Below are 17673 nucleotides of genomic sequence, written 5' to 3'. Positions count from 1 at the left end.
TGCACAAGTGGAAGAGTCGAGACCATAATATACCTATATTTTTTAATTATCCTAAAATAACGAGTCAGGTAGGAAAAAGCTCATGTTTGTGTATCTTTAAACAAGTTATAGCAACATAAAACAAGTTAAATCTAACGAAGGAAGAAATGTATTAAATATAATGATATATGTATAAGAACGACACGTGCCCAGTGCCCTGATATCAACGACAAACATAAGATTTAAGTAAATAGGAAATAATTGTTATTAATATTATGACGACTAAATAGGACTTTTGTCCTAGATTATTTTTATAATTGAATAGATATAACACACATTGACCAACATTTAGAAGACACAACATAATACCCTCAATTTGTATATACTTTTATTTAAGTCTAATGATGTAGGTATATAATAATTGTATTTGCTCGCAAACGAAAAAAAACCGACTTCAATTACATCGACAAGTAATACAACGTAGATCGACGAAAAAATAGTAAAGTAACGACGCGTTATCAAAGATTACTCAAAAAGTAGTTATCAGATCTGTGACTACATGATAAGCATCAGCTTTCGATTAAATTAAAAATTATCAAAATCGGTACACCCAGTAAAAAGTTATGCGGATTTTTAAGAGTTACCCTCGTTTTCTCTGGGATCCCATCATCAAATCCTGGATTCCTCATGTTCAATCATGGTACCAAACTATGGATATCTCCTTTCCAACAAAAAAAGAATTATCAAAATCGGTACATCCAGTAAAAAGTTATGTGGTATAATACAACGTAAGTCGACGAAAAAAGCGTCAAGTAAAAACGCATTATTAGATATAACTCGAAAAGTAGTTGTTAGATCTCAAATAAATATTAAATGGGACCGAATGACACAAAATTGAAATAGGTAATTACTCTACATATTGTACATGATCTAGTATTTAAGCTTAGCACACCTCCTCCTCAGCACTAATTACGCAATAAACATTTTATATATGCTGAATGTCACTTTTTTGCTTTTTTCAATTAATACATAAAATAAAAGTATCAAAATGTTAAACTGTATTTTTATCGACATGACGATGTTCAAACGACGATTGCAGCATGATTGTCACACGAATTCGTATTTAGAATCACTCATATAGCGTCGCCACAATGTCAGCCGAGCTATTTAGTATTTACGTAATTGAGTCATATTAGTAATAGTAATAGTTAGTCCAAATTTTAAACGAACGAAGTTAAATCAGTTTATATTATGTAAATACAGACGACTACTATTATCTGATAAAATGCGGTTCTTGAAATTTTATAATCTGATAAAAACTCATAATACTTTGCGTTGTAGATACTGTCAATAATGTGATAGTAATAATATGCATTATAATTGTCAAATCTGCAATAGTGTATCCGAAAAGCTGTTTAATAAGTTATTTCTGACATTATAATATGATTCCTTTTTTTAAGGAGTTTTAGTCCATAAGGACTAACTTATTTAATCTATATTAATATTATGTTCATGAGAATAAGGTTCAAATTGTGTAGAAGTTTTTTTGAAGGGTCGAATGAAAGATGCGTGTGTCCAGCTTAGAGGTTTATTTCTAACTAACTTGACGTTTGTAAGTGAAGTGACATTAATTGACATATTCACATAGACATTCCGCCCCCCAAAGGACGGCGTTCTTTTATAACACAAACACAATTATATTTTATAACACAAATAACATCAAATCAACGGATCTACCATGAGCTGTTCAATTTTTATGCAGGCCAATCTACAAGTCTTATTAACAATGTTATAAATTTATTAATATTATTCAAATATCAGAAAAGAAAAAAAAAGCAGTTTATTTTCAATTCATTATAGATGCTCATAGTATATCCCCAGGTAAGTACCACTTAATATTTTTTTTTTAATAACTTACTATTATTTTACAAACTTATTATTATTTTTACATCCAATGATATCCAGTTTCAATTTCTATGAAATGTTTTAGTATTTTTTTTTTTTTTTTTTTTTTTCAGAAGTTTGACATATAATTGACAACTATATTCTTACTTAATTATAACTCAATATAGTTAGCTCTAATTTTACTGAACCCTGAAAATGACATTACAATCATTTTCCTCTTTTGAAAATATAAATTGATGCTACTATTTATTTCAAAATTAGTCTCTGAATATCCAACCACTTAAGTACATATATATTGCAATTGCTAAATGCATACAAAATCATTTTACAGGTAAATAACTTAACTTAGATAAATGTAATGTTTATACAATACAGTAACAAAAGGTAACAGTACAATAAAGTAAACTTTGTAATTTATAATGTAAATAAAATTTGAAAAATATTAAGTTGTTTTATTTATGTTAATTAATGGCCAGTTAAATAAAGTATGTATGGTACCTATTAGTTAAACTGTAAATTTTAATTATTTTGTGTCTCATCATTGTTTTGTTTCAAAAGCATACATATTTTATTTAAAGGTCGTTTAAAAATACCATTTTTACATTTGATTGACACTACACGAGTAATATTGTCTGGACCGACATGTTTATGAATTATTTTACCTAATACCCACTTACTAGGTGGAATATTATCCTCCTTTAATATTACAATATCATCGATTTCTGGTTCAGTGTTTTTACTATGCCATTTATATCTTTGATTAAGACTTACTAAATATTCCTTGGACCATCTGTTCCAGAAATCATTTACCATTTTTTGTGTTAATTTCCACCTTTCATGACACGGTATTTTACATAGACTATAATTTTCATCAGTTAAATTAAGTAAGGGCTCACCAATCAAAAAATGACCAGGTGTCAGGGGTAAGGGATCATTAGGGTCGTCGCTCAAAATTGTTAAAGGTCGCGAATTTAAACATGCTTCTACTTGCGTTAGCACTGTAGTTAGTTCCTCGTATGTAAGTGTTGTATCCCCAATGACTCTCCTAAGATGTACCTTCATACTGCGAACCCTCGCTTCCCATAAGCCACCGAAATTTGGTGCGTGAGGAGGAATGAAATGCCATGTAGTACGCTCTAATGTTAACAACTCTGCTAATTCACCTGTCATTGAAGATTTAGCACTCCTAAACATATTTTGCAATTGTTTGTCGGCTCCTACAAAATTAGTACCATTATCACTGTATATGTTTGAACAATGTCCTCTCCTCGCTGTGAAACGCCTAAATGCTGCGACAAATCCATTTGTTGTTAAATCCGTTACTGCCTCTAGATGTATGGCACGAGTTACCATACATATAAACACACATATGTATCCTTTGTAGGCCTTAGCACCTCTGCCAGGTGAAAATCTAATGTTGATAGGTCCTGTATAGTCCACGCCAGCTGAACTAAAAGGTCGACTTGGTTTCAGTCGTACCTCTGGCAACTGACCCATCAATTGCTGAGTAGTTTTCTTCGAGTATCTAATACATGTTACACACTCACGGTAATATTTCTTTACTTGACCTTTAGCTCGTAAGATCCAATATTTTGATCTGATATAGTTTAACATCATCTGTGGTCCGCCATGTAAAGTTTTCTTGTGAGCATTCATAATTAAAAGTCTGCTAAGATGACTCTTAGCAGGTAAAATTATGGGATGCTGAGTATCATAGGGCACCTTTGATTGCTGAATCCGACCTCCAACTCTTAGTATTCCTATTTCATCAAAAATAGGACAAAGATTAAGGATTTTACTTCCCTTTGAAACACATCCACGAGACTTTAACTGTTTTATTTCATTTTTAAATTCTATACCTTGAACTTGTTTTATACAATTTTCTAAAGTTTTATTAATTTCATCTAATGTAACAAATTTAGACTCACTTTGCCTTTTAACTTTTCTTCGAATAACATTTAACCATCTCCTACAGTATGATATGATTCTCAGCATTTTTGATAAATCAGAAAATTTTGTCCAAATCAAATCTTGTTCACTTTCTAGTAAAACAGTTAAAGTCTTGACCTTCTCTTCTTCTTGTGTGTCATCTATCTCTAAGTAATTTAATTTCATGCTCCTTGTAGACAACCAGGTAGGGCCTTTCCACCACAATGTATGATTCACCAATTCTGAAGCTTGTAAACCTCTTGAGGCACAGTCAGCTGGGTTAACTTCCGAAGCAACATGACCCCACTGTTCATAGTCTAAGATATTTAAAATGTCAGAAACTCTGTTGCTTACAAAGGTATTCCATCGACCTGGTCCTCCCTTCAGCCACGCCAACACAATTGTGGAATCAGACCACGCATGTAAGTTAACTTTAGGTATATTCATTACTTGAGTCTCAAAAATTAGTTTAGCTGCCAGAGCCGCGGAACAGAGTTCCAGCCTAGGGATGGAAATTTGTTTATCAATTGGAGCTACTTTTGTCTTGGCTGTTATTAAGTTTACAAAGACCCTTTCATCCTTGACTACACGAATATAAACAACTGCCCCATATGCTAACAGAGAAGCATCTGCAAAAACATGTAATTCTACAGAAGACATCTTAGAGAAATGTAATGATCTAGGTATAGTAATCTTTTTTATATGTATCAAATTTTCTCTGAAATTTAGCCACTCAGCCAATAAACTTCCTTGCACAGTATCATCCCATTCCAGGCCTGATTTCCATAGCTTCTGCATGATCATCTTTGCTATCACAACAACCGGAGCCAACCAACCTAAAGGATCATAGAGCTTTGCTATATTTGAAAGAATTTGTCGCTTTGTTATAGGTTGTTTAGTTCCTGCTAGATTTAAGGTATATTCAAAATTATCCGCATCACGATTCCAAATTACTCCTAACACCTTCACCAGACTATTGATTTTAAGAGGGAGTTCATGATCATCTCGCTTATTTTCTCCGATGTATTTTAGTACATTTTGATTATTACTACTCCACTTTTGGAGATCAAATCCTCCCGAGTTCAACAATTTGTTCATATTATTGTAAATTTCTATGGCTTCATCTTCTGTTTCACATCCTGTTAAAAGGTCATCCATGTAGAAATCATTTTTTATTATTTTTGCAGCCTCTGGATATTTAAATTCTGCATCATCTGCTAATCTTTGTAGTGACTTCACAGCAAGATACGGAGCGCATGCAGTCCCAAAAGTCAGTCTCAACAGCTTGTAATGTCTTAATTGCTCATCGGGTGTGGATCTCCAAAGTAGCCTCTGAAAATCTGTGTCTTCTTCTGCCACACGTACCATCCTGTACATTTTTATAATATCTGCAGTTATACAGATCTTATGAGTCCTCCATCTCATCAAAATATGTCGTAGATCCTGCTGGAGCTTTGGGCCCACCAGCAGATCATCATTTAAAGAAAACCCATTAACTCCCTTGCATGAAGCGTCGAAAACAATTCGCAGCTTCGTTGTTGTTTTGTCTTCTCTAAGCACACCGTGGTGTGGTAAGTAGACAGTATTTTGATTGTCAATGTGTTGCGAATCAACTTCAACCATATGTTTTAAATCTATGTACTCTTGCATTACCTTTATGTATTCTTTTTGATAATCTTGATTACTTTGTAACTTCTTCTCTAAGCTCATAAATCTTCTAGCAGCCATCTCATATAATTTGCCATTTTGACAGCTAGAGTGTTCGGTTTTAAATGGTAACTTAACTATAAACCTCCCTTCCTTATCCCTCGTAGTTGTAGCATCATAGATTTTTTCACATCTTTCTTCTTCCTTTGACAATCTTCTTTTAATTATGTTCGGTTCATTTTCTTGCTCCCAGAAAAGCTTAAGAATGTCATCATCCTTAAGTTGTATATGCAAGCTAGATACCGTATTCCTTGCCGAGTTGCGTGGACTACAAACCTTACCAGACAATACCCAACCAAAAATAGTATTTTGTGCAAGTAAATTACTTGTAGGATGTTTCATGATACCATTTAATAATACATCACTATAAACCTCGGCTCCAAGAAGAATATCTATTCTTCCTGGTGTTGTATATCCTGGATCAGCCAACTCTAATTTTTCTATGTCTGACCACTCAGGTGAATGTAGCTTAGTGATAGGTAGCAGTGCTGTTAATGAACGCAATACATATGCATTTACACAAACTCTAGACTCGGGATTGTGGCGTGATTTCAAACATAACGAAACCATGTATTTAATTCTCATTTGCCCTTCTCCCACACCTGACACCCAACCACTTACTGACTTACGTGAAAGTTTAAGTAACTGAACTGTTGCTTCTGTCACAAACGATGCCTGCGACCCTTGGTCTAACAAAGCCCTAATAACATGATTATTACCATTTTTACTCTCAACTAAAACTTGAACTGTAGCTAATAAAGTACTATTTGAATCAATATGTTCACAAAAATTTGTTATAATGTTGTTATCATTTGACAAAATATTAGGCTTACCTCTAGACTTATTCTCTATACCTGTAGATGTGGAAGCCGTCTCGACTGGATTATCAACTTTAGGCTCGCGTTCAACATGAATCATTGAATGATGACGGCGTCCGCACCTTTTACAACATGAAGATTGACGACAATTTATTACAGAGTGTGACGGCGCAAGACAGTTAAAGCACAATCTAGATTTCTTTATTAAATTTTGTCTGTCTTGCACTGACATATTCGAAAACATTTTACAATTATAAATATAATGATCACTACTACATAAAATACATTTAATTTGGTTATTTTTAATTTCGTTATTTTTTATTTGGTTATTCATATTGGTATGAAAAGATTTCGTTTTCGGAATGGATTTAGCTAACAAAGATTTATTTTTATTATTATTACACTCGATCATTTCCAAGGATCTAAATCTTGACTCTAAATAAAGTTGTAATTCGGACCATGTAGGTAACTCAGATTGGACACTTACACGTTGTTCCCACTGTCGCATCGACTCGGAGTCCAGTTTTGAAATGACTAAATAGTTGATAATTATATCCCACGAATGCGTATCTATACCCATATTCGATAACGCTTTTAAACAGGTAACCGTTGTGTCTAGAAGTTGCTTTATATGACTCGCAGACTCTGCAGTAATCATCTTTTGTGTAAACAGAATTTTCAAAATGGCGTTGCAATTAAACCTCTTGTTATTATATCTCTTCACAAGTTGGCACCACGCTTCTTCATAATTGGGGTCAGTTATGGAAAAATTACGTAACATTGTTTCAGGTTCACCCGATAAATTACTTTTTAAATAATGGAGTTTTTGCACCGGTGACAAAGCTTCATTGTTATGTATGAGAGAATAGAATAAATCGTAAAACGTTTGCCACTCCTCGTATTTACCGGTAAAGGTTGGAATTTTAATAATCGGCAACTTAATATCACAGTTTCTATTGGAATCGTTAACATCGGGAACGCCGGTAGTTTGAGAATTATTCGAAGATTTTAAAAAAGGCATTATCATTTCCTTTAACATAGATTTAGTACTGATATACATCTCCTCAAACGCTTCAAACACTTCATTTTTGAAATATGATAGTTTTCTGTCTTCGTCTTTCGAAATTTTCAAAATAATATTTTTATGTCCTTCTTTAAAATCGTTCCATAATGTTTCTAATTGCTCCAATCTAGTTTCTAAATATGCTTTTTTAATTCTCTCCTTCGGTGTCTTTCTTAAATTTTTCTCACAATTTTTTAGGTTGTCAAATAACTCCATTTGATATAAAATGTATTTCTCCATTGTATATAATCCAAAATTCTTCAATACTAACGCCAAACACTGTATTTAACTTCGTAAAAACTTCTTAAAAACGTTGTAATATCTTTGTAATAAATAACCTTTGAACTTAACGACACGTTTTTTTTACACACTTGTTGCCGTGGAATGTACTTCCTTTGTTCTCGAAATCTCGACGCACGCTCGACGCACGCCATCCGGCTCGAAGGACCAAACTTTATGTTCATGAGAATAAGGTTCAAATTGTGTAGAAGTTTTTTTGAAGGGTCGAATGAAAGATGCGTGTGTCCAGCTTAGAGGTTTATTTCTAACTAACTTGACGTTTGTAAGTGAAGTGACATTAATTGACATATTCACATAGACAATTATAAAGCTGAAGAGTTTGTTTGTTTTTTTGAACGCGCTAATCTTAGAAACTACTGGTCCGATTTGAAGAACTCTTTTACTGTTAGATAGCCCATTTTATCGAGGAAGGTTATAGGCTATATTTCATCACGATAAAACCAAAAGAAGCGGAGCACCAGTGAAGAATGTTTAAAAATCGGGAGTTCTTTTTTCCTTTTGAGAGCATCCGCTGCGTGTACTGTAAAAACAGTTAAAGTTTCGCAAAAATCATGTAAGACAGAATTGATCCTCTTTAAAAGTTTTAAAAGAAAGTCCGCGACAGCACATATCTATCTTTAAGGTTGGCTTACTATAATCTTTTTTTGTGCTAACCAAGTTTGTTCTAAAATAATGCATTATTTGCGAAGATGTTTTTATAAACATGATATTAATCCTTATATAAATAAATACTGTACTGTGTGGCTACGGTACTAAAGAATATAGCCACCCCCTCTCTTCCCGTGGGTGTCGTAAGAGGCGACTAAGGGATAACACAGTTCCGCTACCACCTTGGAACTTAAAAAGCCGACCAATGGCGGGACAACCATCCAACTGCTGGCTTTGAAATACACAGGCCGAAGACGGGCAGCAGCGTCTTCAGTGCGACAAAGCCAGTACTGCGGTCACCAACCCGCCTGCCCAGCGTGGTGACGACTATGGGCAAAACACACGAGTTCACGTTATTTTTGGCGTAAACTTGTGGAGGCCTATGTCCAGCAGTGGACTGTATAGGCTGTAATGATGATGATGAAATAAATACGTTATTCATCACAAGTATTTAATATAAAATAAAATAGCCTTTTACATAATTCGATTTCAATGAGAATCTCAGGAGATATCGCAGTTTTAAAATAACATCGCAGCAAAATAATGATCAAGTATTGCGCGCGCCTCTGTTCCACGCGGACGAAGTCGCGCGCAGAAGCTAGTTTAAAATGTAATTCTGAGATTATTACATCATGAGTTTTTTCTTAAATACTGTCTCATTTTTGATTATTTTAGAATACATTATATAAATCATTGGTTGGTTTTTAAAGTTTTTTCTTCAGCACATTAAATGAAGTACCTTCACGATAGAATCATTAACAATTATACCGTTCAACGACTTTCTTAAAATTTTTAACCTTGGAAGTTATTTATAGTTTTCTTGCGAGCCGCTTCTTAGACAAAGAGATAGAGTTTTGAACTTCGCATTTTTCATTTACAAGCAAAAATATTAATACTGTTAAAATTATGATCGTCTTTTCAAGGCAGAATTAGAGGGTAGAACAAAAATTGAACATATAATAAGCAACTAACTTCGTTACTTGGTACTTAGCCTAACATTGAAATTAAATCTTTTCTTGAAATCTCTAGAAACATACATAAAAAACTATATTTATAATCAATCTTGCATTTCTTTTGACTACTAATTGCTCGTTAAGAAAACGGTATACAAGGTTTCATAAACTTAAAATGTATTCAACGTAGTGTTCCACTCGACTTTTTACAACGTTTAGAATTTATTTACTACTAGCTGACCCGACGAACTTCGTATCGCCTAACAGTGACTTTTAAGTATTATCACAAATCTTTTGTATGGGAGTATAGAAAAGTGTTGTTTTTAGACTTTTTCAGAAAATTAAAAAAAAATTTTTTTTTGAATTTTTCTCTCCGTAAAAACCATCCTCGTCCTTCAAGGAATATTTAAAAAAAAAGAATTAGCGAAATCGGTCCAACCGTTCTCGAGTTTTGCGCTTAGCAACACATTCAGCGACTCATTTTTATATTATAGATTATTTTTATATAAAGCGACGAATTGAATGTTTGCGTTAAATGACTAATGAAAGTCCATTTTATTTTGTATAAATCAACACAACAAAAGTGGAAAATTATGAATTTTGCTAACGCGAATTTTCCACAATAGTATAATAAAATTTAATAAACATTATTCAGTAATTCTTCAGTTCTATGAACAAACATCGTAAATATAATACAAATATTAGAATACGTTAATTATCTCAACCGTACATATTAATATTTTAATCTTTTGTACGATAAAATTTTACAATAGCGTCATAAAATAGAACAAATATCACCGTGGGTGAATGGGGATAGAAGGTCTGAGGAAGACGTTAAGAACAGGTACTGTAACATCATCTTCAAATTTAAAATATTGTGAAATATGACAAAAAATCATTTACAAATTTAAGATAATAATTGCAAATTTTGGATTTCCTACATGGTTTAGAACTAATTACTCTATTTGTTTATGAAGTTTATTCACACAAAAGTCAGTGATAGACTTAATCAATAGAATAAGAACATGATCAAAGGGGGTTCTACCTCAATTAATAAACTACAAGTTTTGGTTCTACATGTTGCGAATAAAAATATCTGACAGATAGTGCTTTGAAAGTAAAAAAAAATATCTCAAACTCTTATCTATTGGATCAGCAATGGAGAAACAGAAACCTTCGCCATCAAGCGTACTTTATATGTGTAATCATTCTATTATTTATTTCTATAAATTTCACTTCAGCTTATCGCAGTCCACTGCTGGACACAGGTCTCCACGTGATCTCATGTGTGTTGCCCATACGCTGGGCAGGCGGGCTGGTGACCGCATTTCTATCTATTATTATTTATTATTACTGGTTTTATTACTTTCAAATAATATGATCTTTTATGTATTAATCTGAATGTGTATTGATTTGAAGCATGTAAAAAGGAATATCTACTCTTTTTTTTTTCGTAGGTAAGCAGAGGAGCTTCCAAAGAAAATGTGTCGATAAGTGCTAAATCGCTAAAATTTATTTTGTAAAATTTACAGCTTGTCGTAACTCATACTAAAATTAAGATCAAAATATTAAGATAATCGAATTGTTTTCCCTTAAATACAGAAAAGGGCATCTATTTAATTGAGATAGTATTCCTCGGAGATATCAATTTATAATAATCACGCGTGACGCAATCCATAATGTTTTCAGCGCATAGACAAGAGTTCAAATTCCAATTAATTACAAAGCATATTTAATCAAACAATCTGAATAAGAGCACTTTTATCACGAGGAGTACACGTCGAATATTAGTAGTAAGTATTCGTGCCAGTCTTGATAAAATTGAATCATATTGGTATCAACCAATGTTGTTTTTTAGATATCAATCTAAAAAAATTAGACAATCAAAGATAATAGAACCTATTTGTTTAAAAAATACCTTAAGAACAAATAATAATAGTAAAAAAAAGCATAAACATGTAACCTTAGCAATCTCTCTTTTTTGAGGTAAGAAATCTAAATCTATACTAATACTATAAAGAGGTAAAGTTTATAACAACTTTGTTTGTATGTAGGGGGTAATCTTCGCAAATACTGATCCGATCATGAAAATTCTTTCACTAACAGAAAGTCTTTGTTGTCCTTGCAGTATGACAGGAAGCACCATTCTGTTGAAAAATGAAGAAATCTTGATGCTTGAGTGACGGAATAGAGGGCAGTAAATTCTCTTCCATAAGGTTTTGATATCTTGCATAATTGATAGAACAATCCACAAACTTCATACCACCAACACCTTGTGCAGACATGCAGCCCTCGCTCTTTTAGCAATAAGATCGCCTTTTGTACATGTCTATATTTTCTTTTTCGGTGTAAAATTTTTCCTCGGATAGTGTACAATAAAGAATATTTGTATTGTATTGTGTTCATTTAAATTGGACTTCCGATCAGTGGCGTAGTATCATTTGGAGTGACGAGTCAAAATGAAGTGACAGTCAACGATGAACGGATAAAAGTGATTCGGAACAAAAATGAGGCATTTCATACTGATTGTCTCAAACGTTAAGTGAAGTTTCCAACGGCTCTTATGATATGGGGCTGCATGTCTGCACAAGGTGTTGGTGGTATGAAGTTTGTGGATGGTTCTATCAATTATGCAAGGTATCAAAACCTTTTGGAAGAGAATTTACTGAGGATGGTGCTTCCTGCCATACTGCAAGGACAACAAAGACTTGGCTACTGGCGAAAAGCATCCCTACAATCGAATGACCACCTAACAGGCCGGACTTATCGCCGATCGAAATCCTATGGTGGAATATGAAAAAAGTTCTCCGTAAAAATCCATCAAGACCGAAGAGCGACTTAAAGGCTAAACTCTTGGCTGTCTGGAAGTCAATTACGTCTGAAGAGTGTGCAGCGTTGGTTGCAACCATACCTCTTTGCATTAAAGCTGCCATTGAGAGCAAAGACGACACAACTAAGTGGTAGGCGAACGAGCGCACGAATTGAACACGTCTTTTTATTGCAGTCCCATTATACACCTTAATTCCATTATGAAATCAATCGCTTGCCTTTTTTAAATAAATGTGATGGTAAAGTACGATGGTTAAAAAACTTAAGGCGATTATATTAAAAAATTAATTAACCATAATCCTTTTTTATGTTGGTTTAAAATAAAATAAACAAAAATACTTAATTCTTGCAACAGTGCCATTTCTAAATGACCATAGATTACTAAAACTGACGAAATCATTTAATTATAACAATATAATCATTGATCAATGATCTACATATAGTTTCATTGTTATTGCTCAGGCCCAAGCAGTCATCAATAAGTCAGAATTATCATTTATTAAGCAATCTGCAATTGTCCTCACATAATCCATAAAATAAAATTAATAGAAAACCAAACTTGAGTGTTAAAAAAACTAAAAAATAAATGAAAAGATCAAGTCCATCATCATCCTGCACAACTACACCATTGAAAAAGTGTTATATCAATACACACTTAATAAATCAGAAATTCATTGATAAAATCGGTAAACAATTTTGGTCACAACATAACATAAGAACAAACAAACAAACAAATAAACAAATATACATACTCTTTTGCGTCGCACAGAATATATGTAAATTTGTATATACACATTATATCCTAACACAAAAAATAATTTGATTGTTCTCAGAGGTAAAAAATTTAATATTTTTTTATTTTATAATAAATTAACTTACAAATTGATGCTGCTTCAGAACACTTAAAATATCGCAGAAACGTTTAAAAAATTACTATTGACGATTACACCACTTTTACTTTTCTACAAAAGACTTAAAAAAGTCATAATGCATCAACATCAATTCAAGACAAAAGAATGAAATGTCACAGTTATTAGTTTTTAAATTGTCATTAATTTTTATGTTGAATGAAAAAAAAAATTACAAATAAACCAGCATTCTGAGTGCCAAAATTTTTTTTTCTTTAAGTAGATAGTTAGATATTAATTTATTTTAATACATTAAAACTGCTGATTTCAATTAAAACTGACATAAGGACTTTAAACTGGCCCTATGGACTAAACAAGTGAGGCTCAATTGGTGTCCCCCAGGCTTTCAACATGTTAAAAATTGTCAACCCACAGTGGAGCAGCATGGTGGATTAAGCTCAGATTCTTCTCCTAACTATAGAAAGAGGACTATACCCAGAAGTAGGATATTACAGGCTGAGTAATACATTATTAAAGAAAGTTCATTTTGGTTTTCAATTTTAACCACGATTGACAACAATATTTAAATAACAAAATGATGAATCGATATGAGGACATCATTTCAATAGTCACAAAACTAATTTATTTTATATAAAATTGGATTACACATTTACAATATTTATTTATTTATTTATTTAATATTACAATATTAAGAAGAGCATGTTTTAAAAACATTAGATATGAAAAAAAAAAATTGTTTTTACATAATGGTCTAAACCAACCAAACCCAAGAGAAACATAAAATAAAAACAATAATTATCAAACAACCATTATTCTAATTATAATTATCAGAAAAACAATTAGCTTATAAAAACTAAAATTCATTTTGAATCTTGTATTTTCTCTAGCAATAGTTCTAACCTACCAGTCATAACTGGCTGTCCCTTCTTAGTCTTCTTACTCAATTTCTTAAATCTTTCAGTCTTTTTCTTCTTATACTCCTGCAATTTCTGCATTCTCTCTTGGTTAGCTTTCTCTATTGCTTGGCGCTTCTCTATTTTCTCCTGTTTTATTCTATCCAACTTTTCTTTAGCTTTTGCGAGTGGGTCTTGTTTTTTAGTCTTTTCTAATTCCTTCTCAAGTATGTCTGGGTGTTTCACAAATCTACCAACGGTAGAATCAATTGTGTCTTCATCAAATGATATTGGTTTATAAGACCCCACCATGGGATCATTTTTTATGCTTTTCTGATATTCTCGAAGCATTTGCTTCTTACGTTGTTCCTCCCATTGTTCTAGCTTATATTTCTTACTGTATTTCTTGATTCTATAAGCTTTTTTATCAAACGGTTTCTTTTCTCCTTCTTTGTTATTCTCATCCAGTCCACTACGATTCTCGTCAAACTTCTTCTGTCTGTCATTTTTTTTCTTAAACTCTTTTTCTCGTGTCATATTGGGTTTTTGTTTTTTATCGCTAAAGAAGCTGCCGCGTTTATTTTCCATATTTTTTTCCTCTTCTTTTTATATTTTTTTCAGCCCTATAATGAAACGAAAAAGCGTGTTTGAACAACAAAATAATGAAAAATAAAAAATTAAAAACACAATAAATAAAACTTATTTAGTCAATTACTTAATATTTATTATTATTATTACTTATATAATATACACGCTTTTTCATTTCTACATATATAGCTTACAATAATATACATATATATTATATATGTTATCTAGTTAAGACTATATTTATACCAGGGCTATTCCGGACAACGGCTCTTATTTTTGCAACTTTTGAGTAATGTATTATGTTCATAATAGTTATGAACGACAACAAAAAAGGAAACACATCTCAATTCAGCTGCATTTTTTTATGTGTTACCTCATTACTTTTTACTGGGTCTAAAGATTTTGATGATGTGGTCCTATTTAAATTTAATCAAGATCTGTCAAGTACTTTTTGAGTTATCACTAATAATGGATATTTAAATGACTGTGTGACTTGTCAAAGTAATTGAAGTCAGTTTTTTTTTTTTATTCCGATAAAAATTAATATTGCAGCTTCAGACAAAAAAAAATGATGAGGTTGATGTATAAGATTATTATAGATAAAATAATGAAGAATCAAATAATTACAGAAGTTGTGTCCTGCTTGTTATTTACTAAAAAACAGTACATAAATTTGTATCTGTAAATATATATCTGTCATGTCAGCGTATATAAACGTGCATAGATGAACTGTTTTTCAAATTGATATAAATTTTTTTTTTTTTCAGTATGCCACATAGGCGCATATCAACTGCTTATATTGTAATTAGTATTGGTCCTCAACATATTTGGCTTGTATATTCAAGATCAATATTAACCCATATATGGCAATTTTATCTTCACAAAAGTGCCTTTGCCGATAATAATAACTCATCGTTGAAGGTGTCTGTTCATAAATATCTCAAGGTCATATTTGATATACTTGTTAAATTAATTGTTAAATGCAAATCGTACCTTGTAAAACAAGTAACTTTTTAATATAGTTTTTATTATTGAAGATTATTTAGATTATACAGCAAAAATGGTGGTTATAAAATTTATGCTACATATTTATTTATATATATAGATACATAAGTACTAACATTTCGAATTATAAATCACACGCAGTCAATAACTAAAAAATATGTTGAAATTATAACAAAATATTGGTGTTTTATTAAAAGAAGGTTTGTAATTGTGTAGTTGGTAAATAGGTATTTATAGTATAGAAAGACTATTAGATGCCATATGTTTCATTTTATAATAAAATGTTCCAGTACTTGTCCACGCAAGAGTTCAAGATTTTTTCCGTATTGATAAGAATTTTATATCTTTAACATACTAGATATGTCTTTTCGATGACGTCAACTTAGTCATAAGGTATTATGGATCAATTACGCGATAATTTACACAAGTATACTAAAAGCACGAAAATTCTAAAACAATTAATATGTATTTTAAGTTACCAATTTGGTGTGTCTCTTACACACCAAATTATTATTTTACGGTATTGTTGTAATTAGATCGATTTCCTCACATATCTCCCAACTGTGTGTTCAACAAATTTTATAGAGTAAAATACGATATAATTGTTTGTCGATGATAAAAGTATATATTTAAATGATGGTATTAGGTAAATATGAATAGACTTACCAAATTAAGCCACCCACTGGGTAGGCTTTGAATTATCGGCGGAATCTTGATAGTTTAGTTGCACTTGGCACGAAAAAACTTAACCACGGTGAGAGATTTTATGTCACGGGTTTTCGACTGGAAAACTTTACCGACCATGCCCTAATGTGATTTTTTAGAATAATTTCCACAAGGAAACGCGGTGGACGTTTCGCAAAAATGTCACAAAAGGAACGAGAGAGAGGTGCGGTTTGAGCGAGACAGCATTTTTGCACTTCGTGCGTTCCTCTTATTTCCTATTTGCTTCTTCGATCGCCCAAATGGCGCATGCGTTGTTGGTTTTATGAGCCTTAAATCAAAAAACAGTAATTTACCATATTAAAACATAAAAATTATCGAATACTCAAATATATTGTGTGATTTTGGTTCTTATGCTTTTCATTTATTAAATATTTTGAAAAAGTTATGTTTATTGACGCGGCATAGAAAGGAACGTTATTATTTATATCAATATTTGTCGGATAGATGGCGCTAGACTTTTGATTGAATCGCTTTCATCACCTACCCCACCCCAGCCTGCAAAATAATGATATTTGTAATAAAAAAAATACTAATTGATAGATTTTGAATAGCTCAATTCAACTACGTTGTCCTTTTAAATTGCTCATCTCAAATTATATAATTAAAAATCAAATTAAAAAAAAAAAAAACAAATATTTGCAAACTCCTATATATTTGATGTATACAATATTTTAAATTGCTCAAAGTGTTAAAAAAGTGCTCAAGTTCCATTTATAATTGCTCAAGTATAGTTTGGAACAGATCCACTTCCCTTAATTTTTAAATAAATATAAATAGTTTAAACAAATAAAATATTGATATTTGTAAAAAAAAAATACTAATTGATAGATTTAGAATAGCTCAATTCAACTACGTTGTCATTTTAAATTGCTCACCTCAAATTATATAATTAAAAATCAATTTTTTTTTAAAAATCAAATATTTTCAAACTCCTATATCTTTTGATGTATACAATATTTTAAATTGCTCAAAGTGTTAAAGAACTGCTCAAGTTGCATTTATAATTGCTCAAGTACAGTTTGGAACAGCTCCACTTTCCTTAATTTTTAAATACATATAAATAGTTTGAACAAATTTAACGTTTATATCATAAGACAGGTGTACGCTGTACGTGCGCATAGACAATGATGCAAAGCAAAAAAAATTGTGGATATTCGTAATAAAAAAAATACTAATCGATACATTTTCAATAGCTCAATTCAACTACGTTGTCCTTTTAAATTGCTCACTTCAAATTATTTAATTAAAAATCAAAAAAGTCGTTGAAAAATATTCTTTTATCAATATTTACAAACTCCTATATCTTTTGATGTATACAATATTTTAAATTGCTCAAAGTGTTAAAGAACTGCTCAAGTTGCATTTATAAATGCTCTAGTACAGATTTGAACAGCTCCACTTTCCTTAATTTTTAAATAATTATATAAATTTCGAACAAATTTAACGTTTATATCATAAGAC

At 31.7% G+C, this 17673-nt stretch overlaps 2 protein-coding genes across 2 annotated transcripts; both read right to left on the bottom strand.

Annotated features, from left to right (window-relative positions):
• Positions 1-2035: 2035 nt before the first annotated feature.
• On the bottom strand, positions 2036-7641 carry LOC123665366. The gene is made up of 3 exons (XM_045599679.1): positions 6797-7641; positions 2562-6460; positions 2036-2073 (listed from the first exon to the last, which is right to left on the bottom strand). The coding sequence occupies exons 1-3, from the start codon at positions 7639-7641 to the stop codon at positions 2036-2038; spliced, it is 4782 nt and encodes a 1593-aa protein (XP_045455635.1).
• Positions 7642-13736: 6095 nt separating this feature from the next.
• Positions 13737-16394, bottom strand: LOC123665432 (rRNA-processing protein FYV7). The gene is made up of 2 exons (XM_045599740.1): positions 16153-16394; positions 13737-14516 (listed from the first exon to the last, which is right to left on the bottom strand). The coding sequence occupies exon 2, from the start codon at positions 14479-14481 to the stop codon at positions 13861-13863; it is 621 nt and encodes a 206-aa protein (XP_045455696.1). The 5' UTR covers positions 14482-14516; positions 16153-16394; the 3' UTR covers positions 13737-13860.
• Positions 16395-17673: the final 1279 nt, after the last annotated feature.

Source organism: Melitaea cinxia, chromosome 24 (assembly GCF_905220565.1).
Source record: "Melitaea cinxia chromosome 24, ilMelCinx1.1, whole genome shotgun sequence".
Lineage (NCBI taxonomy): Eukaryota > Metazoa > Arthropoda > Insecta > Lepidoptera > Nymphalidae > Melitaea > Melitaea cinxia.
This window is presented reverse-complemented; position numbering and strand designations above follow the sequence as displayed.

Bases quoted from the DNA above. Each gene is read 5' to 3' on its own strand.
- LOC123665366 (XM_045599679.1), bottom strand. From the start codon at position 7,641: ATGGAGAAATACATTTTATATCAAATGGAGTTATTTGACAACCTAAAA. The intron at 6,461-6,796 runs GTCCGAATTACA...ATGTTGTAAAAG, and splicing joins CAATCTGAGTTACCTACATG to GTGCGGACGCCGTCATCATT. The intron at 2,074-2,561 runs GTAAGTGGGTAT...TGTCATTTTCAG, and splicing joins GGAGGATAATATTCCACCTA to GGTTCAGTAAAATTAGAGCT.
- LOC123665432 (XM_045599740.1), bottom strand. From the start codon at position 14,481: ATGGAAAATAAACGCGGCAGCTTCTTTAGCGATAAAAAACAAAAACCC.